Here is a 23,507-nt window from a genome sequence, read left to right as displayed (position 1 = left end):
CTTTCTTTTTTTTCTTTCTTCTGATTAGAGAAAACAAACCAACTTATTTCACAATGCAAATTTAGAACGAAATTTATGAACAGCTAGAGTTCATTGAAAAAATGTTTCACGAAGAGGCGATTTAAAATTGAGCAAAACTTTGAGAGCCGCCTTAATTTCAGCAACTCTACCGTAAGTGGGAGCTCGTCTAGGAAATGCACGGCGGAAAAATACAATTGAGGCGCTAAACCCGAATTACACACCGTAAAAGTGCCTCCTCAAAAACTAACAGAATGTTGCGTTTTCTTTGCTTCTGTGTGTAACTCTCTTTCGTCGGCATCGTTCATTAAAACTTTTAGCACCGGAAACATAAAATTTAATTAGAAGTTTCGCGCGGCGATGAAAAATATCCGGGTTGTTTTGAGCAGTTTTATGTAAAATAGCGCTCGTTCGGCTTAAAACCTCGTTATTTATAGGTCTGCGAAATTCTTACTCCTGGAGGCGGTCGGCATGCAAACTTTTTTTATTTCGCAGCAGTGCGACTGGAAAAATGCTGCACAACAAGTAGGCATGATTTTATTCTGATAAAACACAAAATTGTAACTTCTTCATACAAAGGATTCTGTAAGGGGGCTCAGGGGCGGACTGGTCCAAAACAGACACAGGGCAGCACCTCACTCAACTCACCACTAGATCAACTCCAGTGTACTGGAAAAGAGAACCTCAACAGTAACAGTTAAGTGGTCGTGCTTACCTCTGTGAGGATTAGCTCAGGACTGATACGTGAGTGCTAAAAAACGTTGACAAGCATGGACGAATAAAATAATAATAACAACAATGATAATAATAATGATAGTAATAACAATAATAATAATATTAATAACAAATAAAGACAAAAATATATTTTTGAAGTCAAGAAGAATACAAGCAAGATAAATATATATACATATAAACAGTTAAACCAATGTAAGCAGAAAGTAAAACTTTGTATATATAGGTACATTCTAAGAATAATTAATTTATACAGTAAACTAGATCTACTGTGCCTGATGTGTAACAAATTCGTTTATAAAATAAAAACAATGCTCTTTAAAAAACTTTTTTTGATAAATGTTTGAATTGTTTATTGGAAAGTCATTTAAAATCAATATTTTTGGACTGAAAAAGAGTGTTTGCAAAGATGTTATACAAATCTAGATTAAGTTTATTTTTTTGTGTAGTACACAACCTCAATCTTAATGTTACGATATTGTCAGCTGTTCCAGTCATGTAGCTGTAATGGCGATGCAATGCAAAATAAACTATCCGGAGAGTGCTTTGCGAGGTGGAACCTCGTCTTAGGAGAAAAGGCTGAGAAGACAATTTACCGCAGAGGTATATGAGGCGACCAGGTTAAGAACGTATCTAGGTAAACACCAAGGGGTTTGACCGGTTCAGATTTTTCATTTCTTCTATTAATATTGAAAATTAGAGTCTTTGTTTTATCAGAATTTAATTTAAGTTTATTTGCAGAGAACTACTTCCTTTCAGTTTAAATTAGTTGTTTCTCCGATTCAATCAATGATGTGTCATCCGCATAGAGTATACTGCAATGCAAAAGTGAAGCAAGGATGGAACCCTGAGATTCCCAATCATTCCAGAAACATATTGCTTTCTTCTGGTCAATTAAGATTTTAACAAGGCTAGGGTATTTTCACGAATTCCATAGTATTCAAATTTAGAAAGAAGTATATTAGTATCCACGCAGTAGAATGCCTTGCTGAGGTCCAACATCGAAAACCAAATTGGGAATCTGTTAATAATCGAAAACCAAATTGGGAATCTGTTAATAATTTCCTTCCCTCAAACTAAGCTATAGATTTATCTTTTATTATCGACTCAAAAATTTTTCCAATAATAGGAACGATTCCTATGGGTCTGAAATTATCTAAGATATTTGTATCCCCTCTTTTATGGAGTGGAAGAATTTTTGTCACTTCTTCAAGGCTATTGTTTCTTAGTAACGTAATAAGTTTCAGAAGTGAAGATATTGATTGCTTAATAATATTGGCAGCTAGACCATGATAGTGAAGGCAATGAGAGTTTTTTAGTTTCAAATCCTCTTCCCTAACATCGCTCTCTAAAACTGCTGACACACAAAACAGAAATTGGGTCTAGTTAATCTGGAGATGTAGGTCATAGCATCTACTACTGAAAGTGTGATGGTTTTCGTTATCTCCGCTGACACAGAAGTAAAATATCTGTTGAACTCCATCTGAGTAATTGATAATTGATTATAGATACTGCGCTTAGACCGTCTCTCCGAATTAACAATATTCCATGTCGTTTCAGATTTTTTACTTGAACTCAAAATTATGTCATCATAAGTTTTCTTTTTCTCCATCTTTATAGGGTGACGATATTCTTTGTGGGACTGTTTGTAAGCATGAAAGTCTTGGTTACTTTTTGAACTGTGGTCGTTTTTCTTAAGATAAAAAAGATGCTGGCGCATTTCTTTAAGGTTATCATTGAACCATTTAATTGGCGAACGTTAACAATGGAAAAGGAACTATCGACATTTCCCCTAAGTTGTTCACTAAACATAAAACAACACTCTACGCCACTTTGTTCGTTACTGACAAGTTTGGGCCACTAAATGTGCTCCAAACTGTTGCCGAACGCAGTTATACGTTTTTTATTTATTAACCGTCTTTTAATTTTATCATGATTACGGCAAAGTACCGATGAATTAACTTTTATTAATTGTCACAAATGATCTGACAAAACGGGATCACAAACTATGACACTTATCCGGTCACTAGGAAAATTGGAAATTACATTGTCCAAACAGGAATCTACTGATTTAGACTTCCTGGTAGGTTCTTTTACAAAAAACTCTGAGCCAAACGAAATGAATATATTTTGGAACTCCTCCGATTGAGAGGTTTTCTGTGTTAAATCTACGTTAAAATCACCATCAATAATTAAGTTATGATAATGTTTACGAAGAAAACTTATAAAAAACTGTAAAGAGCAAGCAAAACAGTCTTATCAATAATTTCCGCTGCACAGAATTCTGCATGACTTTGAATAGCAAATCCGCTGACATATAGATATTTGCATTTGAAAAGATCGTAACGCCTCCATGTTTATGAATCGGTCAACAAAATGACGAAATTAAAGTAAAGTCGTCCATCTTAACCGTCCCAAGCCCACCACCGTCCAGCCAATGCTCAGACGGGCGCAAAATATCAATATTATTTATTCTTGCAAAAAGTGAAATTTCATAAATTTTATTGTGTAACGCTTGAATATTTTTATGTAAAATACTGAAGAAATTATTAGGAAACAGATTTCCGTCATTTTTTTCCAAGTGCTAGGACTGTTCATTCCCTTGGGTGGGACAAACCTCACGTGATCAGGATCCAAACTTCTTTGACGGAAAATATCTGTTTATCCTTACTTCCACAGGCCAAAGGTCTTACTCGAATCCACCTACGCGATGGAAATTTTAAAAGAAATCTTGGAAATCTTGACTCTAGTTTATACACCGTCGCATTGGTAGAAAGTTGATTTAAATAGACACTGAGATCATCCTCTGACGTTTGAGGGTCAAGTTTGGTAATGTGATACTGATGGATTTTCAAGACATTTGTGGACCTTGTGGCCCTTGACGCTTTTGAACACTGCTTAGAACTTTTCCCTTTAAAGAGATTTTGTAGTTGGTTACAAATAGTCGCCGCTTCAGCTTGTTGCATCGCAACTAAGACAGTCTCAGGATTAATTTTTGAATTGTGAGGCAGATCGTTACGCTGATTTCGATGTTAACGGTTATGTTTATGATGTTGCTCCAGTTCACCAGAACCCAATTAAATACACGAAAACTCCCGTGCGCACAGTCCGTTCCCAACAGATTAACATCATCGGGGTGACAAAAAATCTGACTCCGCGCGATGAAAACACACGTGCACTACCTTTAAACAGCGTACTGATAAAACAGGGACTGTTGCTAACACTTAATGGAAGAGAAAAATGTTACTATACACTCTGCACTAATTTTGATAAATCAAATTGCACTCTGAATGAGTTAAATACGCTAATCATTCAGACAGTAGAAAAGTATCACATAGGGCGAATACAAAAATAATGACGGTCCCAATAGTGAGCCATGTGGCACTCCCGATAACATATCTAAAGATGACGAGAGCTGATTTTTTAACAGTACCTTTTACCGCCGGTTATATAGACAGAACTGCAGGAAATTTATGATATGTGATATGTCTTTTCCTTCCTTTGTTAGTATTACAAAAACTTATGGTTGATGAACATTTGTTACCACTGTTCTCGAACAAGGAGATGAAAAAACGACTAATTTCTTCTGGATTATCCAAATTTGGTGTTATCTCTACACTTATCCTATTTCTCTGAATGTGAATGTATTTTAGAACTTTGTAAAATAATGGAGGACTTTTTTGTGGTATGAATTTCAGATACGCTGTTTATTCTCTTTGTGATTTTTCTGGTGTTTTATGTTTTTTATAACTTGATAGAGCTTTATCTCTTTATTTCATAATCATTTTTAGGTTTGAAGTTAACCATGGCTTTGTTATACGAGCCTCGCGAAGACGGGCGTGCTTATTAAAAATTTCAACAATAGTTCGCGTTACAAATTTGACCTTATCATTTATATCGGGGCTATAGAGAATTTTGTGCCACCGAAAATTGTGCAAGTCAATATTGAGCTTCTCAATATTCATATTTTCTAGTTCTCTATAAGTAACTATACCAGGTTTAGAACATTGAAAATACGTTTCACCAAATTCAAGATGATGATCAGATGTGTGGTCTACATTCAATGTTCCAATTTCACTACATTTTTTCAGGAAGATGAATTTAATTATGTCAATATCCTTCTACTTTCCATATCAAGACACCTCTACAATACCCCATCTATGCAGTGTTTTAAAAGATCAGAATGCTCCAATTCATCTCTTAACCAAGTGCACAACACTAGGTGATAAGTAATTAGTAGATTAACCCATTGAGTACAAGGAACCATCCAATCTCCTTATGAAAGAGTTGCTGTACTTTCTTGAGAATTCAATGCTCTTTCTAGGTGTAAGTATAATAGATCGCAAGATCTGAATACAGCACTCTAGACAAGTAGAATAGGATAAAATTGCAAACCTTCTTCAAAGAAATTGCATCATGTAGTTTTTAGTAACTAATAAAGCAGCTCTAAGTTAGACTATACTTATAAATATTACCTTTTGCATGTAAAGTCCCAAAATTAAAAATTTTATTTTAATGCAATTAAAAGTATTAAAAACAGAAACTAAACTGCATTGCACGCACTTTGCAAAGGAATTTAATTGCGCACATCACATCATGCTTATTAAAATGCGGGATGTGGACTTCCGTGTTTATTTGGTGTGCAAATTCGCTGATGATCTATGTTTTGATAGTATTCTAGGTGAAGAGCGTCGTAAAAAGAACATTCAATTGCTTAGGAAAAGGGTGTCAAAAAGAAAGACTATTTTTAACTGTAATATTTCTTACTACATAAGTTTCTAATTAATAACAAACAATTTGAATATAAATCATTATTATTTGGAGAAAAATTCTAGTTCCAGTAAGTGCTGGATTTTATTTTCAGAAATATCAAGTATTTCTCATTGTTCATTGGTAGGATCTCTACTTGAAAGTAATTCAATATTCAGCATAGATTTTTGCCAGTTTCATGGATATCATATTAGTTTAACGCAATAACTATAGCCTATATAGACTATACCATATATACTATATAGGTGTCCTGGGCTAAATATTTTTCTTCAAAATTAGAAATGGTATTATCAAGTGTATTTGTTAGAAAAGGAAGGAAAATAGGACTACGTATCAAACCTTGTAATGTTGGTAAACAGCAAAAGATTTTTGGGAAATATCTATCATTTCGGATATCGCAGTTTTTGCTTAACAAATGGACTTTTTGACAAAAAATGGTAAAAAATATAATGAGGTATGTTATGAATGTTACGGGCATTCAGTTCCTACATAAATGATAACACTCGGATGCCACATAGTAACGAATGTACCCCCTATAGCTATAGAGCCTAGATGTATTCTTGATGAATTTCGTTTTTGTGCAACAACCCAAAGCTGTTTTCTTGTCCCAGCAAGGGTATAATCACTTGCACTTTCTTGAATTTTGCGTTTTCTCCCAGGACATCAACTTTGGACAGTATATAAAATTAATTCCATCGGCATCACAATAAATTTTTCTAGGCAACTGGCTTTTTCACGTTCTTATTCTCAGTCCTTTTATTCGCAGTTATGCTCAAATCACAGCGCTTTCGTCGCCCAGTCGGTCATAAGAGAATAAATGTATTTCGCAGCGTTAAGCCTCCCCCTAAGGGCTGATAAAAGTGCATCAAAAAGCGTATTTGTCGGAAAGTATGAGCGCTCATTCCATTTTACAATTCCCGACAAAGCGCCATGAATAAAAGATTAAATTGCGAAGACAATGGGGAGAAAATAAAAATACGTCGGCAATAATGAAAACAAGGCCGGCAGGCGACGGACGCACCCGATAGCGGGGTGAATTTTATAGAGCGACGGGGTTCCATTTAAAAGGAAAGTCCCTGGACTGTTCGACAACGATGTTCTATCTCACGTTTATAGTCCACTTCTTTGGAGTGTTAAATGGTAGAACTTTGTAGTATTTTATAGATAAGATAAAATGTAGTTTAAATATGGCACCAAGATTCAGCGACAACAGTCCATGTAAATATGCACCGCCAAAGGAAAAATGTCTAGGTGATTACTCATTACCCAATCATTATTCAAAAAAAAATATTTTTTTGGTTCTAACACACAAAAACTAGTTCCTAGTTACCTCCATAAAGTACTTACCACATATGAGCTCTTAATATTAACGGGAAGATTATCTTCATTACAGTTTTGCCCTTATAGATCATTAAGTCAATTTTACTAATAATTTTTATAGGAAATTAAACGCTCTGCAATGGTTTTTTACAATTTTTGTATAAATCGAACTATTTCAAAGAAATTCGCGGTCAAAGATTGAAGAATTTAAAGAAAAAACTTTTTGTGTGAATTTTGTTATTGAAAAATAATTATTGTGAAATGTTTTCAATTATTTTTATAGGAAATTTAAACTCCTACAAAAAAAGGTCTATTGTGGTTTGTCGATTACTCAAACTATTTTGAAGATATTTTTATTTTAATCCCAACGAGGACTTATATTCATAGTTTTTCAATATTTTCAAAGTATTCATTGAATTAGTAAATTTTGAAATTATTCATTTTGTATTAAGTTCTTTATTCAAGAAATATAAATAAATGCATTAATATTATTATTAAAGAAAAATATACATTTTTTAGATTAAGTTAAACAAATTGTCCTCGACGTTTTTTGACAACGTGCAGTTCTTCGTTTTTCGTCAAATACTGATTATATCCAGAGACCAACGGTACTCCACGCTCTGCTGCGTCATTTACAACTTTCGTTTGTGTAAGATACTCTTCATTTTCCTTATAACTCTTATCTAAAGCCTACAACATCAAGCAAATCATATGGTCGGTCGAATATTTTGAACAAATTCAATGATTTTTGAGAAACATGTCATTGAAATCCTTTTGAATAATAGAATTGATGTTCTTTTGTTCGATCTCAAATTGTTTTACCCTAGAATTTATACCACCTCGAGTTTGTGCTTCTTCGAATACGTTTTTTTATATCGAGTGGAACAGTATCACCAAACAGTGAAAAAACGGCGAGTTCATCATTTAAATACCGCAAATGTGAAGTTACCTTGTCGTAAATTGCTGAAGAGATAAAAGCATCGTTTTTTTTTGTAATCAATCAGTTTTTTTAAATCAAATCAAAAGTAAAAATATATAAGTGACCATTTTTATAGAGCCTTTAATTTCATGTAGAAATTATCAATAAAATTGGCTTCATGATTTATTGGTGATCCAAAATAATAATAATAATCGTTTTTTTTTACTCACACTAATATCCCTATTGAGTTAGGTTAATATATACTGTTCTATACACGAATCAAGCATATAATCCTGAACTAAGCGCCAAATTCCAAAAAAACGTATTTTTAACATGATACGAGTCGTTTTTTCGACCTTTTTACAAAAATATTACTTAATAATTTACTACTAATTATTTAATTTTATTTATTACTTCTGGGCTACGGACTTTCTGTGTTGCGCTTGACTTTGACGAAGGTCACGCATAGCTGTTTTAATAATTCCATGTGCCTTATTCGTTCTGGTAAGTTTGTAATTCATTTATATTTTGGCTATGTTCTTTTCAGTAGAGGTTCCCGAATTTTATGTCATAGATTGGAAGACATGTGCCCTTACCAATTTTTTTGGAATCTCTCTTGCTATAAGCACAATATCGCTGTAAATAAATAATGTAAAACAACCGTTCCCTACAAGTATTGTCCCGGTTTGCAGCTTACACTATCCAGCTACCATCATTAAGGTCAAATATATTCATAACAAAGAAACTGAGGTTTCGCTCATAGTTACATAAATTATTTCGATCTCTATGTAATGTAAAACTTATGTATTAGTTAACTTTCAACTTTAAATTCATGTACGGCTGATCTGATTTCCTTTTTTATTTTGATATAACTTTGATCAACATTTCCCCATTGCGCCCCAATGCTTGTACAAGGATTCCGTGCAGTGTACGTTCTATAGTATTTAATTAATTATTGCGGGGTGTGTTCAAAAAGTAAGGTGAGTTTTATAATTGGGCGGGCTACGTAAATTCTCTCTTCGATATGTTTTTTTTTATTATGTCGGTACATGCCCCTAAGATATATTCACAGTTTCAGCCAGTTTGCACGTTTACGTACGGTATACGGAATTGTGGGAAAACAATTAATGGTTTTTGCATCACGATAATGCACCTGCTCACTCAATGTTCGCTTTTTGGCCAAAAACAAAAGCACAATCATGCCTGAGCCACCGGATTTGGCCCCCTACAACATTTTATTGATTTAATTGTGTTTTAATAACCTTAATTCATAGTGCTAAATATATTAAATTAATAGTTTTTCCTACAATCTACAATATATTCCGTGGCGCTTTCGAGCACTTTCACAACTGTTTTCGAAAAATTTTTAACAGAACTTTTTCGAAAAATTACCGCGCTTTCTGTACGGAAAATTCCAATTTTAGGTTAGCTGCACTGAATGCAAGTCTCTTATCTACATAATTGGATACGTTTAGGTTAGGGATCATTGCTAAGATATAAATAATATATAATATAATAAATATAAAAAATACGTGAAGTCATCTCAGAAAGGTGATGCGCCAACTGTACTACTCCTATTTTGCCATCACATTGTCAAATTGGTTATCGTTAATTAATCATATAAATCTTAAAATTTGTGAAATCAAGGCACTTACCAACGATGGTAAGATAGACGGGGTGTCCTACGGGAGGCGTTGTACTAATTTGACACTCGTAGATGCCCGAGTCTTTCTTCTGAGGATATCGTATCCTTAGGGTCCACTCATCAGTATGGGGAGTGTGCAAAGCTTCGAATCTTTGGTCGGACGTGTAGGTATATCTCCCTACGGTCAAGAGGTGTATGTCCCGGTGCCTTACCCAAGAAACCTGCAACAACAAAGCACTTTGAATCATTTTAAAATATTCTTCAGCAAAATTGGTTTAATCCAAGCCAATTGGAAGTTTTATGCACCTCTGTAATTGTTAAATTTTCTTCATATTTCTTCAAGTTACCGAGTCAAAGTCACTCTTCTGCCAATTATTATAGTGGCAGTTATTTAGTTGATTTTAATTATTTTTCTGATCATAAAAAAAGTAAAGAGTAGATAGAGAATAAATAACAAGGAAAACATGATTTCAGGAAAAAGCAAGCAGTACTACCGATTTGCATAACTCTAAAATCCTACTTAGATAACCTTCTAAAAATTCGCAACGACCTATTTCTTCAAATTAATCAAAAAAAAAATCTCTAATAAAAATTTAGATTATATCATTGATGAACGTTTAAATTTAAAGAACACAGCATTTTACGTCTAAAGAAGACATTTTAAATGTTAAAATTATTATACTCTGATCGTCATTCAGTTTCAAAAAACTATTTTATGTGAAACATTTGATTTTTTGATATTTTAATTTTGCTGATACAATTTATGGGCCATTTTCGGATTCAGATTTAGATGCATAGGCTCCCATAGGCGTATATCAAGAAAGACTGTCAAAACCAAGCGGAGTACCATTCAAGGAAAGTTTCAAATAAATATACTCGATAATGTCCTCTTTTTGAATGATAAATATATAGAGCCTAAGATATTGGCGATTTCTTATCAAAACTGTAGAGTGCTGAGAACTAAACTTCCAACTTTAAGGAGAAATCTTTAAGTGTCTTCATATAAGATTATTATTTTGTCAGAGATTTGGTTGACGGGCGGTCACTTTGATTCGGAGTTGGTACTTCAGGCGAGGGGGATGTTTAATAGCAATGCAATGCATCGCTTAAATAACTCGGACCGGATCCAAACCTCTAAGGAGATTGAACAAATTTTTGATTCCATTGGACAACGAAGTTGACGACTGATCTTGGGATCCATTTACATTCCCCTATCGTTAGTGCTGAAAGTCTACGAGTTGAGTTTACAGATGTGCGATTTCAATGTGCCACAAATCGTATGAAATGATGACAGGCATTACTCAACGCCCTACCCGTTCATCAAGGTAACCCTGTCAATTGCTAGAGTGTTAAGCTTGTTGAAAGACTTTGATTCTTATCATAATCTTTTTCAACAAATATGATTTTTAAATCCAAAAAGCGTTGCTTGGATCTGATTTTTGCTTATGATCAGTGGTTGAGAGTGTCCTTTGCGAGTTAATTCCACCAAAGAGCCACCATCCTTCTTCTCATGATTGGGAGGGGTTACTGGGATCGATCTCTTGACGAAGTGATTACTTTATTTACTTACTTCTTACTTTACTTCTTTAAAGGATAATCGGTAGATTCTCTTGAATAAAATTGCACACAAAACATTTAAACATTCTAATTCTATTTACGATTATCGAGAATTCTCTAGACTTAGAAAGGCTTGCAAAGATCTGTCTTGCTCTACATAACGAAACGTTGTCTAGGTTACAGAGTCGATTCTTCCAGAAAATAATAAATAATTTTGGAAATTTATAAATGCACAGCGCAGGACTTTATGTTCCCCCAAACGTTTTGGATATAACAATACTGAACTTGAAATATACCAAACTGAGTTGACTCAATCCAAATAAGGAACCTGGAATATCTTCCCGATTTCTTAGATGCTGTGGGTTCGCCGGATTTTTGCAAAGCGTTTAAGAGTAGTGCTTGGTAAAATATGTGGGAAAGGTATAACAGGTATACTTCTGGAGTGGATCGAGTTGTATCTGGGGGACGCCGTCAGGTTGTTAGACTTGTCAAAGCATTTTTGAGCTACTTCGGGGGTCCTCAGCCACTTACGGCCGCTATTATTCTGCTATTTACCAATGACGTAGCTGCTTCTTTTCGTTTACAGGAGGATTTGAAGCGGTGGCGTGCTCTTCGAAAGCGAATTTACCTTTAACAACATAATTCCAAAGGCTTACAAAATGTTGGGCTTTCTAAAATGATCCTTTTAAGTTGGGTGGCGACTTGGCTAACATCAATTATGTATCACTTGAAAAATTATTAGATTTGAAAACACGTAAAGCTCGTCGTGATGAAGCTGATCTGATATTGCTGTTCAAACTCACAAATTCCAGTTGTTTTAATCCCTCCATTCCATCGAAAATTGGGTTTTTGGCACCAATACTAATAACTCGTCCAAATAGCACATTTTTTGTATCGTACCATGGGACCAACTAGGGCCTTAATACATTCATCGCCAGGGCCACCGAGGGGTAGGTTTAGGAATCACATCCAAGCAAGCATAACATAACAGCTTACATTTTTTATTTATTTTCTCTCCTTAACTTGTGAGATTGTAAGATAGGCTTTTACTTTTAGTTTTGGTTAGTTTGGTTGGGACCAACTAGGGACGTAATACATTAATCGCCGGGGCAGCCCAATGACCACCGGGGGATAGGTTTAGGAATCAGATTCCAGCAAGCATAACATAACATAGCTTACATTTTTTATTTATTTTTCTCTTCTTAACTTGTGAGATTGTAAGATAGGCTTTTACTTTTAGTTTTTATATTTGTAACAACTTGCATTTTTCCTAGGATTTTATGTAGAAATGGACTCTGTCCCCAAAGTTAATAATACTACTACTACTAATAATAATAATTATTATTATTATAATAAACTTAAGCAGCAGTTCATTGAAAAATACAGGAAAACTATTACTAAAGTGTTGAACACCAATCTAAACGACAAAAACGTCATCGCCGCAATCAATATTTGGTCGATACTTATTCTCACATATTCCTTTGGAAAAATGGTTCAATACTGACTGACAGATGTTAACAAAATTCAGATGATTACACCCCAACTCATCAACATCGCGGCTTTATATCCCTAAAAAAGAAGGTGGCAGGCGGCTTCTAAATATAAGCAAAATTTGAAGAAACCGGGTCTCTAAAATTAGTGCGAAATGATTAGGATCCACAGACCTTATCATCCAGTCTATAAGAAAAAACTTCACACCACTCAACCTAGGTATGCCAATAGTAACCGATACAACACAACACTACATCAGGAGATACAAACTTGGAAGCAGAAAGAACTTCATGGTAAATACCCTCTAATACCGGAAGATACGGGCTATCTTTATCCTGAAAATGAGGGTTTCATACTTGCGATACAAGACAAAGTAATTAGAACCAGAAATTATCAAAAACATATATTAAAAATTAACACATATCATATCATGGGTGGGTGTAGCGCACTAGCGGATAATGCTTATTTAGGAAGGCACAATCAACTTGCAAAAATCATACATCAGCAACTGGGCTTAAAATGGATACCTTTGTCGAAAGATGCCTCTGCAATTTGCAAATATGAACCATCGGTAAGCAGAGAAAAAGCAAATTTCAAATGGAGTCGAACCAGAACACACTATAAGAGTTTTATCATCAATTCTCGAAAATAGGTCGCATCTGCTATACAAGGATCGTCCGGTACTAACAGATACAACGGTCGCTCACAACAAACCAGATATTCTTCTCATTGAAAAACAGGGAAAAAGAGGGACAATCATTGATATTGCCATACCGTTGACCCACATTTTGAGATGTAGGAGGCTGAGAATTGAGTAACCATATGCCCATTGGTTATGTCAACATGAATAACATCTTTGATACATCACAAAAAGCTATAATACTCCAATGTTCGAAAATTTATGAGCTTAGGTGAACTAGGATAGGAAGAAGTTCCTCTCTACCAATGCCACATTATACCAATACCTGCAAAGCAGAGAAATCCGAAACCGATAACTATGATAATAATATATTTGTACATCATCAGCATACTGATGAGAATAACATTCTTGCTTCCAAAAGTTTCCTTCTATCTTTTCTCAATCTTTCAAATTTTTGGGTCTCTCCTGTGGAACCACTAATGTATTTTCTTTATGGATTGGTTAACCTCAAGAGAAGCTTCCTTTGGAAAATAGGTGGGTATTATGTATGCATGTATAATTTGTACTTCGGAATAATAAATAAATGAAATAGAATATATTAGAATCAAGGTAAACAGTTGGTAATAATTTTATCAATGAATTTAATATTATTTCTCTCGGTCTCCCTTTTTTCCACGTGTCGCACAAAAGCCCGCGGGTCAGGTTCACACCCGTGGGCGGCTACAAAAAATAAGCGAAAAAAAAAAAGATAAAATCGAACGGATTTCACGCGTTCCGCGGCGATATCCGAATCGCCGATTATTTTTCCAGAATCGAACCCTCTCTCCCGCATCGCGGTGCAGGACGACACCCCCCGGAATGATAGAAAACCGGTCGCTAACCGGATTTTCCGTTTCGTCCACCTGCAATTGGGCGGCAAACCGACCTTTTTACACACTCATGCATAATTTAGCAGTCTCGCTTGCATATTAACCGTCCGTATAATAGGGAAAGCGGCTTCCGCTTTTACTAAACATCCCTCGGGGGTCAGTGCGTGGGTGTCGAGGCATTTATACCGGCCAAGGGTCGGTATGCGCTTCAGAAAAATCTCCCGGGATCGATGATGAATTGCATTCGTTTTTCGCTGCGGATAACTTGGCCTCCGAAGTCACTAGTAGTAGGGAAGGGTGGGGCAAAGAGGCCCACTTCAAAAACTTACCAAAAATTTTCCCACCAAAAGTGGCTTAGAACCGACACTACTATACTACTGTCGTTATTATAAATATAAATTCTGGTTATTTGTACATTTTTGCATAATACCAGGGGTGAAATGGATCGCTTAAAAATTGTAAAAAAAGATATTCCATTTTATTCTGACCGAATCATAATCAACTTACTGCCACAGCTTTCGAAAATCTTATAAAAACCACTAACAATTTTTTTAATAGACTAAAAAATAGTTAATAATCAGTAAACGGTTTTTTTAATATAAATAGGGGAAAGTGGGACACGACGGCCAGAAGCTTAGCCAAAATTTGGGTAAATTTAATTAATGTTAGTCAAAAATAAATAAACTTGATTTTGAAAAGCCACAAAAAATAATAAACAGCTTAAGTGGACCGCCTTGCTCCACCCTCCCCTACCGGAAATACAGCGTGTCCCAAATGACTGCATCAAATTTTAACGCCATCTTCTACGTCGCAAAATGGAGCATAGTGCTTTGTTCCTTAATGCGGGAAATTAATAAAACAAAAATCAATAAACAGTAACAATTTTTTTTGTATAGTATAATTTAAAAAATATAAAAAAACATTGAACGTTTTGAATGTTACTTATTTTTAGCTAGAAGAAAATGGATCAATAAATTCAAAATTGCATTTGCAAAAATCCTGACAATTATCAAAATATCAATGTCATGTCAATTTCAAAAAATATTTCACAGTAACATATCTAGCTTATTGCAACATTGCGAAGAGTTATAAGTTACGCTCTACATATTTGAAAGGTTTTTGACTGCATTATATTATGTACAGTATGATTTAGAATAATGCGGATTTTAATCAAAATTATGAAGTAGTTATGTATGTTTTAGACAGTTATACTATACCTCCTATAAAATAGAAAAATTTTCAATACAATTAGTTATTGGAAAAGAAAAAAGTGTCCATAGGTGGCTTTCTGCAAGAGAACATGAAGTCAATCAAAACTTATATAGGTATCTCTATGAAGTACAACTTGATAAAGTTGACAATGACATTTTCGCCGTTGATTAAACCAATTCTCGTAGCGAATATTTACATATATACATATTACATATAGTCTGTGAAAGCAATGTGTCATCGCTCCACTATTTCACATCGTTATACATAGATTTTCGATCACAATGCTTGTTTAAAAAGTATGTTGACAAAAAAAACTGCTGTTAATTGGAAACAAACATATAGCCATACCAATCATAAATTAAAAACAAGAGCTATAAAACAAATAAAAAATCTGAAAAGAGTTCAATGTTACTTTTGTAATATAGGTAAAAACTTGGCTGAAAACATTAAAATGAATAGGGAATCTAAATTTGAAGGAACTATTATTGACAAAAAAATTAATTTTAATACTACAAATATAACTGAAGTACTAAAAGCAATAAACTCACTAAAACCTAGAAAAACGCCTGGGTTAGTTGGTCTAACATCAGAAATTCTAAAAAAAATCTGAATATATCAAAGAACCTCTCACTCACTTAATAAATCAACCTATTAAAAATGGAAATTTTCCAGAATCAGTTAAAAAAGCTATAGTTAAACCCTTGTTTAAAACAGATGAAAAATCAAACGTTTCCAATTATAGACCAATATCATTCAATCAATCAATTTATTTAGGATTTTTGAAAAAATTGTTAAAGAACAAATTTTATCACATTTCGAATATTATAATATCATATCGAAACAGTAATGTGGTTTCAGACAGGCAAGATCAACCGAGGACACAGTGGCGGACATTACATCAAAAGTATACAATTCATTAGATAAAAGCGTCCCATCCCTCTCCGTTTTTGTTGATCTCTCACATATTGTTGATCAAAAAATTAAAAAAATATTGTTTTTTCACGAACAGATTTAGAAAAAGCCCCATTTGTCATAGAAGATAGTGTGTGGAAATAGATGGTGGTCTGAGCGATCGTTTAGAGTTGACTTGCGAAGTTGCCCAAGGAAGCGTCGTTGGTCCACTCTATTTTATTATTTCTATTTATCAAGTTTTCAAGGGGATGGGTGGGGCAAGCGCTATTCCATTTGCAGACGATGCAAGTTTTAACTGTGCTGCTGATAGTTGAAAATATTTAAAACACAAAATACAAGGAAATTTTATAAAATTCATAAAAGAGTTTTATTAACATTATATGATACCCTTTAATTTCAACTCGAGTAGCTTTGACATCAAATCTTGTAATAAATTTAAGTAACTTGAAGTAATTTTTGATAGTCATTTGAGATGGGACCACCACTCCGAATATATCACAAATAAACTTAGATCGCTTACAAAAATTTTTAGATTTTTCACAAAAATTTTAGAATTAGACCAACTTAAAAACTTGTACTATGCGCTCGCTCAATTGCATTTAAATTACGGAATGGCGCGGATTGACAAACAAATATTTAGAGGGAATTAACATTTCACAAATATAGATTTAAAAAATTATTTATATAAGGGATTTTTAATAAATCAGGAACGTAAGACAACTCTGTTTTCAAAAAATAGCAGTCCAAATTTTTTAAAATTAAATTTCTGTTATAAATTATGAACATCCTTTCTCAACCAGAAACAGAATGAACGAAGCCACTATCAAACCAAAGGTATCCAAAACAATAGGACAGAGATGTTTTCTCCATCTCTCTGTTAGAGTGTCACAAAAAATAACAGGATTGCTTAATAGTAGAACACTTTTGTTATTTAAAATCAGATCAAAAACATTTATTAAAATTGAAATAACTAGAGACAAGATCCCTAATATGATAGTATGATAATTTATCCATATATACATTTAGTTTTTGTGTTTACATTTACTCTGTATGCTTACTAGATTGAAATTGGTAAACTAAGAGTTATTATTTGTTTACAAGGGATAAAATCTAGAATTATTAATGTTTTTTCTTTTCTTTTTCCAGTATTTTTTTCTTCTTTTTTTTTAGTTCTACCAACGTTTTTAAAAAAATGCCTTCAAGGCTAGAATTTGGTATAGTTTAAATTTATAATTTAGCTAAAAGTTTCCTGGGGAAGTATTCAGTGTGTTTGGTCTTTTTTCCACCTGCGAGATTACTCTTGTGGAATGAAAACTGTATTTATTGTCTTCGTGTGAGGTATTGGACTTATAACATTGTATTTGTATTTTATTATATTTATTATATCATATCCACCTGATCCAAGTTCATTGTTCTGAGATACTTGGCAATGTTATCCCTCCATCGGAGTCGAAGTCGACCCAGTGGTCTCTTGAAACATATGCGCGTGATACAGTGAGTTGAATTTCTAAAAAACCTACCGTTTTCTATTATAATGCTTCAACCACCACAGATATTTCATGGATATTTTGTACGCTGATGAAATATTTTTTACTAAATTTACCAGTGACGCCCGTACCAGATGCGTTTGGAATAAATTTTAAGAAAAAAAAATGTAAGCTACTATTTTTCCTAAAGTAAAATTAATTATATATAATCCCTATTGAGTCCTTAATAAATATGATTTCTTGAGCTTTTTTCGAATCAGGCACCGTTTTCAATTAAAAAAATAGAAAACCTTCATGCATAACGAAATCGTATTTGAGTAGTATCTAAAAGATCCTGATATTGTCATTTATATGACCAATATAAAGCGTCCTATGATTTCCGACTGTGAAACTCTTGAAATTATTATAAATAATTTAATTCAATTTTGAACTAAAATCAATAAAATTTCAACTTTAATGGGGGCCATATTCGACTATAAAATTGCATTTAATCTGCACTTTAAAAACCCAGTTAATGGTTGTAATAGAACCCATGAACCTGTGAAAAGGCAATGAACTGCTCAATTCAAAAATTTCAAAAAATTCAAACCATTTTTTTAGATTTCTGTCCCTTAAAAGGCTACATCAGATATCAGACGTACGTTTAATAAGCTTATTGGGATAGTTCAGAACACTATTATCAAAATGTACTTTTAGTTGGTATACTTGAGGCTGTTAATTTGTATTGTACCCATGTTAATTTGCAGACATTTGGCATCAAGAGATAACTTATATATTCCATATTCGTACGTCAGAGTCGAATTTTAAACAACGTCAGTCGCATTGGAGCAATTACGCCAAAGGAAAGTCGATTGACGATCTATTTTCCAACACTAAATAAATCAAGCGGGACTTTCCATCCCTTCGTCGGGGCTGACATTTAAGCGGGGAAATATTCAAATTCGGATTTTAAAAGTTAACTTGGGCCAAACCGCGGTAGTTTACTCCGTAATGCTTCATGGGGAACCTCAAAGCGAAAAACCGCACGAGAGGGGAGTCGATCTTCATTTAACAACATCTCAGTCCGATGTGACGGATAAGGGTAGGTTTAACCGTTAACTGAGGTTTGTAAAGCGAAACAGATGGTTACGGCCACGCATCGTGCCATCTTAAAATGAGATACTCTTGAAAGTTGATGATACTGATTGTCAAAAAAAATCCCTGTCAAAGTTTTAGAATTTTTTAATTATTGCTTATGTTTCTTCCTACAATTCAGAATGTGGTAAATCAAAATTCGGAACACCTACTACATAACAACGCATTATTTGAACTCGAACTTTATATTGTTTGATATACGGTTTGATTCGAAACTTATCTCTTTTTTTTTCAAGTTTTTAGACAACCCAATCGGCTTCCAGGTAAATGCAAAAAAATATTTATTTTCATAACTCTTCAAGTCCAATTTTGAAATTTTTTAATACCTACTGCCATATATATTAAATAAAAAAAATGAATTCGGCAGCTACATATCAATATTCCAGAAACGAAGGTGATTAGTATGCCAATTTAATCAAAAAATCAAGTGAGCCTTGGATTTATTAATTTGTATTACGTCAAAGAGAATTTTGAATATTGAACTTTTATGTGTTTTCAAATACTGTATTATTTTTCAAAAGCCGATCTTCATAAGTAATCGTTTTTTAAGTGTGGCTTTAACAGAGAAGTTTATTTAACTACTTTTCTGAATTCATATATATTTTTGTATACTTAGGACTCATCAAACATCCAGTTTTTTCTCGTAATAAAACTGACTGCTACTTTTTGATCCTTTTTTGCAAAAATATTTATTTCTTTTGCAGAAACACATCCAAAAATTTGATCATCAAAAAAATTTCAGAAACGATCGCATTATAATTCAAATAAAACTGAAAATTATCGTAAGTAAATAAAAAGCCTTTTTTTTAACTCGGCGATCGAAATCGATAAATCAACCTAAAACAAGGCAAAGGTAAAAACAAAATTAAAATAATGGAACAACAATGAAAGCAATAAAATTAACAATGCTAATCTACATTTAACAAAAGGATAATCACATAACTTATTATATTATTTTCATTGAGAGTTTCTTTTTAAAATTTTCTTGATCTCAGGGTATCGGCTTAGCAACTTAGCAACGATAAGAAAATGATTTCTGAGACATAGCATCGTGCATTTTTTGGTATTCCATAAAGATTGTGAACACTACTTCGGGTCGTAATGTTTTCCATTAAATATTTCGGGTAACTAGTTTTAAGCATCTTCTGTACAAAGGAAGCTAAGTGAAGTTTTTATCGGTAAGCGGTGTCAAACCAGCGTAATTCTTTCAGCTTTTCACTAACAGGATCTTTAAGTTTTAGATTGAATATGAAACGAATACATGAGTTTTCCACTTTTTGTAGTAGTAGTAGTTTAGCTTTAGTGGTCAAATGCAAAGAGGGACCAAATACAAAATTGCATTACATTGTGCGACACAAGATCATCGCTTCATACAATGATTTTTCCAGATTTTCGTTAGAATATGTTTGTTTTTGTATAAGTTCCTTAAGGTACTATAACATTTTTATATAATTTTAGAAGCATGAGTCTTGAACCTTAATTTATGATCAAAATACCACCGGTATTTTAATATTATTGCCCAATATTTAAAATTGTCCGAAGTAAATAATGGATTTAACATCAGACTCTTATTATGTGAGTATACTACAATCTTTTTTAAACTTGTTTATCTTCTTTAAAACTGCAGCAGTCTCAGATCTTGGGAAACTTGCATATAATTAGGTGTTATCAGCGTACTCATGTATGTTATACGAGCCCTAACAACTAAATGTTCGGACGATGTAAAAAATGATAAAAAAGACATTTTTATATCTATTTAATTTTTTTTTTGCTTTGTCGATTGAATAATCAATTTACGCACTTTCTGTGCTATCGTAATGAATTATTTTTTATTTCGCATGAATTACATAGCAAAGTAACGGAAACATACCAAATTTGCTGACAAATAAATATTCGCGAATGTTTATTGACCAAGAAATCAATGCTACCCAGGAATTTATAGTAAAATGTAGTGTATCTTTCAAGTTTGTATAATAGTTGATAAGAAAATGACGCGTGGTGTTGCAACAAACAAAAAAGTGCGAGAAATTATCATATCTCAGTACTGCAGAGGTAAATCAATGCAAAAAATTTCAAATGACTTGAGTATTGCAAAATCAACAGTCGGGGATATTATAAAAAAGTATGGAGAGACAGCTAGTGTTAGCGTTCGTGGTAAAAGTTCAGGCCGACCCCGTAAAATCACTGAAAGAGATCGTCGTATTCTGGTAAAGATTTCTAAAACTAGCAGACGAACCGTCTTACAACAAATTCAAGCTCAATGGAATCACGAGGCAAACTTAAATGTCTTCAGGGAATGTTGTAGACAATGAATGCATAAGTCTGGTTTGAGTTTTTATAAGGTAAGTTTACAATTTTTCTTGTTTCAATATAAAAAATTATTAATATTCTATGATCTACTTTTGTTAAAGGCAAAGGAAAAACCATTATTAACGTCTATTCAGAAGAAAAAACGTTTGGATTGGGCAAAATCTAAAATACCCTGGATAACGGAAACGTGGAGTAACGTTATCTTCAGCGAAGAATCAAAATTTGATGTGTGTGTAGGCGATTTTCGAAAAAAAGTGGTTCGTACAAAATCAGAAGCCTTTCACAAAGATTGTCTAAAGCGCACGGTAAAATTTCCCCAGGGTGTTGTGATATGGGGGTGTATGAGAGGTAAAGGGGTTGGCAACTACAAGTTCATTGATGGTACTGTAAATGCAGAAAAATACCAATAAATTTTATCAAGAAGTTTGATTCCATAAATAGAACGAACTATTGGAAATGAAAATTTTATATTTCAACAAGACGGTGCGTCCTGCCATACTGCGAAAACGACAAAAAAGTGGTTTGGGGACCATAATATGAAAGTTTTATCGTGGCCATCGAGTAGCCCCGACTTGAATATTATTGAAACTTTATGGCATCGGATGAAAAATACTTTGCGTAACAATCCTCGGCGTACAGTTCCAGCATTAAAGGCAAAAATCACCGAAATTTGGCAGACTTTGGTAGATTCCATGCCAAAACTCATAAAAGGTGTTATTGCCGCGAAAGGTGATGTTACTTCCTATTAATGTTCCATTTAAAGTAAAAGATTTAAATGTGTCCAAATATTTATTTGTCACCAAATTCTGTATGTTTTTGATATTTTGTTATGTAATTTATGTGAAATAAAAAATAATTCATTACGATAGCACTTTTTGATATAAAAATAAGTGCGTGATTTAATTTTTGAATTGAAAAGGCAAAAAAAAAATAATTTAAAATTGGTATAAATATGTTTTCTTATTATTTCGTACATCGTCCGAACAATTAGTTGTTGGGGCTCGTACTGCTCAATGTAAACAATCATATCCGAAGTGAAGATAACAAAGAGCAAAAATCTCAGAAGAGAACCTTGAGGTACAACTCTGACCCCGACCTTCTATTAGAAATGTCTAGCACCTGTGATCTTGTTTTTTAGTAAAACGAGTTAATCTTATTAAGAAGTTTGCACAGAAAGGAAAGTGACTAAGGGTGTCAAAGTCCAATAATACTAAAGCTGTTGTTATCGGCAGCCAGCAGAGCATCATCGAGAACTTTCAACAGAGCCGTTGCCGTGCTGAACCCCTTACGAGACTCAGTATGTAACTTCAATTTTCAAATACTTTTAAAAGCGTTGACAATAAGCTAATGGGTCTAAGATCAGATACATTCACTGGAGCACTAACTTTACCTAAAGGTAAAACTATTGCAATTTTCCGTAGTGCATGAAATACTCCTTTCTCAATGCACGCAACTATCGTTGGACAGAATTGGACTTCAATTGGGAAAGAGCCCAGACTACGTCATCATTACATGCCAATGCTAACTAGAACTGTTTATTTGAACGTTTTGAACTTAAATAACTCCTAAAAGTTTCAGTGCTTGGAGGTTGAGAAATTAGTCTCACAGAGTCTATAAAATGCTTGTTAATTAAGTTTGGATTTCTAAGGTGAAGCGGTATCTCATCGAAGTTGTTTGATCTTTTGTAAACACTGAAACGCTAGAATGCGGCTAGTGAAGTCAAGATAGGCTTCCTTTCTTGTAGCACCAAAAAAGTAAATAAATTTCTAATCTGTTTTATAAATTTTCCAATCTTGTTACCCGTTTAGTACAATTTTTTTAGTTTTTTTAGTTTAGTACCTTGGAGGTGCGAAGTATTTAAAATGAAAAGAATATGTTTTGTTTAGTTTTTAAAAAGCAGAAAATTTAAAAGTTTTGTTAAAATTTTGACGCCTGGAAGGAAAGCAACAAACTTGTCATAATTGTCCATATTGCATCGAGCCTCGGACCAAGGATACTTCGGCGTGCAAAATTTCAAGAACATTGCCACAACTATTAGATTGTTGCTGGATTTTTAATTAACCCTGTATAATGTATAATAATATGAAATTGTTAGTGTACGACCAAAAATATAGCGCATTTATTGCTTTCAAATATTTTACACTACCTTAACATTATTTATTCTGCATTAAGTAGGCCTGAAATGGACAGTAACGAATATTTGTAGAATCTTTTATTTGAAATTTGAAATTTTTATTTAAAACACAAATGGACCGTTTAAACTTTGCTACGGTGTATTTTCAAATAAGTAAGGGCTTCTTTTAACATCAGGTGATATGTATCGTTCTTAAGAGTTTAATCTAAATTGTGATCCTTCCAATAAGTAAGTATTTATGTACCTAATTCTCGAGTTTTAATCCTGCCAGGCTGGTTTCACGGGATAGTTCAAAGGGTAAGGGTAAGTAGCTGTACTCTATTTATCTTACAGGTAAGTTTGAAAATAAGCATTTTT

The 23,507-nt window shown here is 33.5% G+C and overlaps 1 protein-coding gene across 2 annotated transcripts in view; it reads right to left on the bottom strand.

Annotated features, from left to right (window-relative positions):
- LOC132702292 (zwei Ig domain protein zig-8) overlaps positions 1-23,507 on the bottom strand; it is a 418,077-nt gene that overhangs the window by 59,332 nt on the left and 335,238 nt on the right. For both annotated transcript variants that reach the window (XM_060670837.1, XM_060670838.1), the window contains one exon: positions 9,415-9,625. In XM_060670837.1, coding sequence (XP_060526820.1) covers positions 9,415-9,625 — 211 coding nt within the window. The remainder of the gene's footprint in view (positions 1-9,414; positions 9,626-23,507) is intronic.

The sequence above is a fragment of the Cylas formicarius genome, unplaced genomic scaffold, assembly GCF_029955315.1.
Source record: "Cylas formicarius isolate icCylForm1 unplaced genomic scaffold, icCylForm1.1 PGA_scaffold_5__7_contigs__length_24384050, whole genome shotgun sequence".
Taxonomy (NCBI): domain Eukaryota; kingdom Metazoa; phylum Arthropoda; class Insecta; order Coleoptera; family Brentidae; genus Cylas; species Cylas formicarius.
This window is presented reverse-complemented; position numbering and strand designations above follow the sequence as displayed.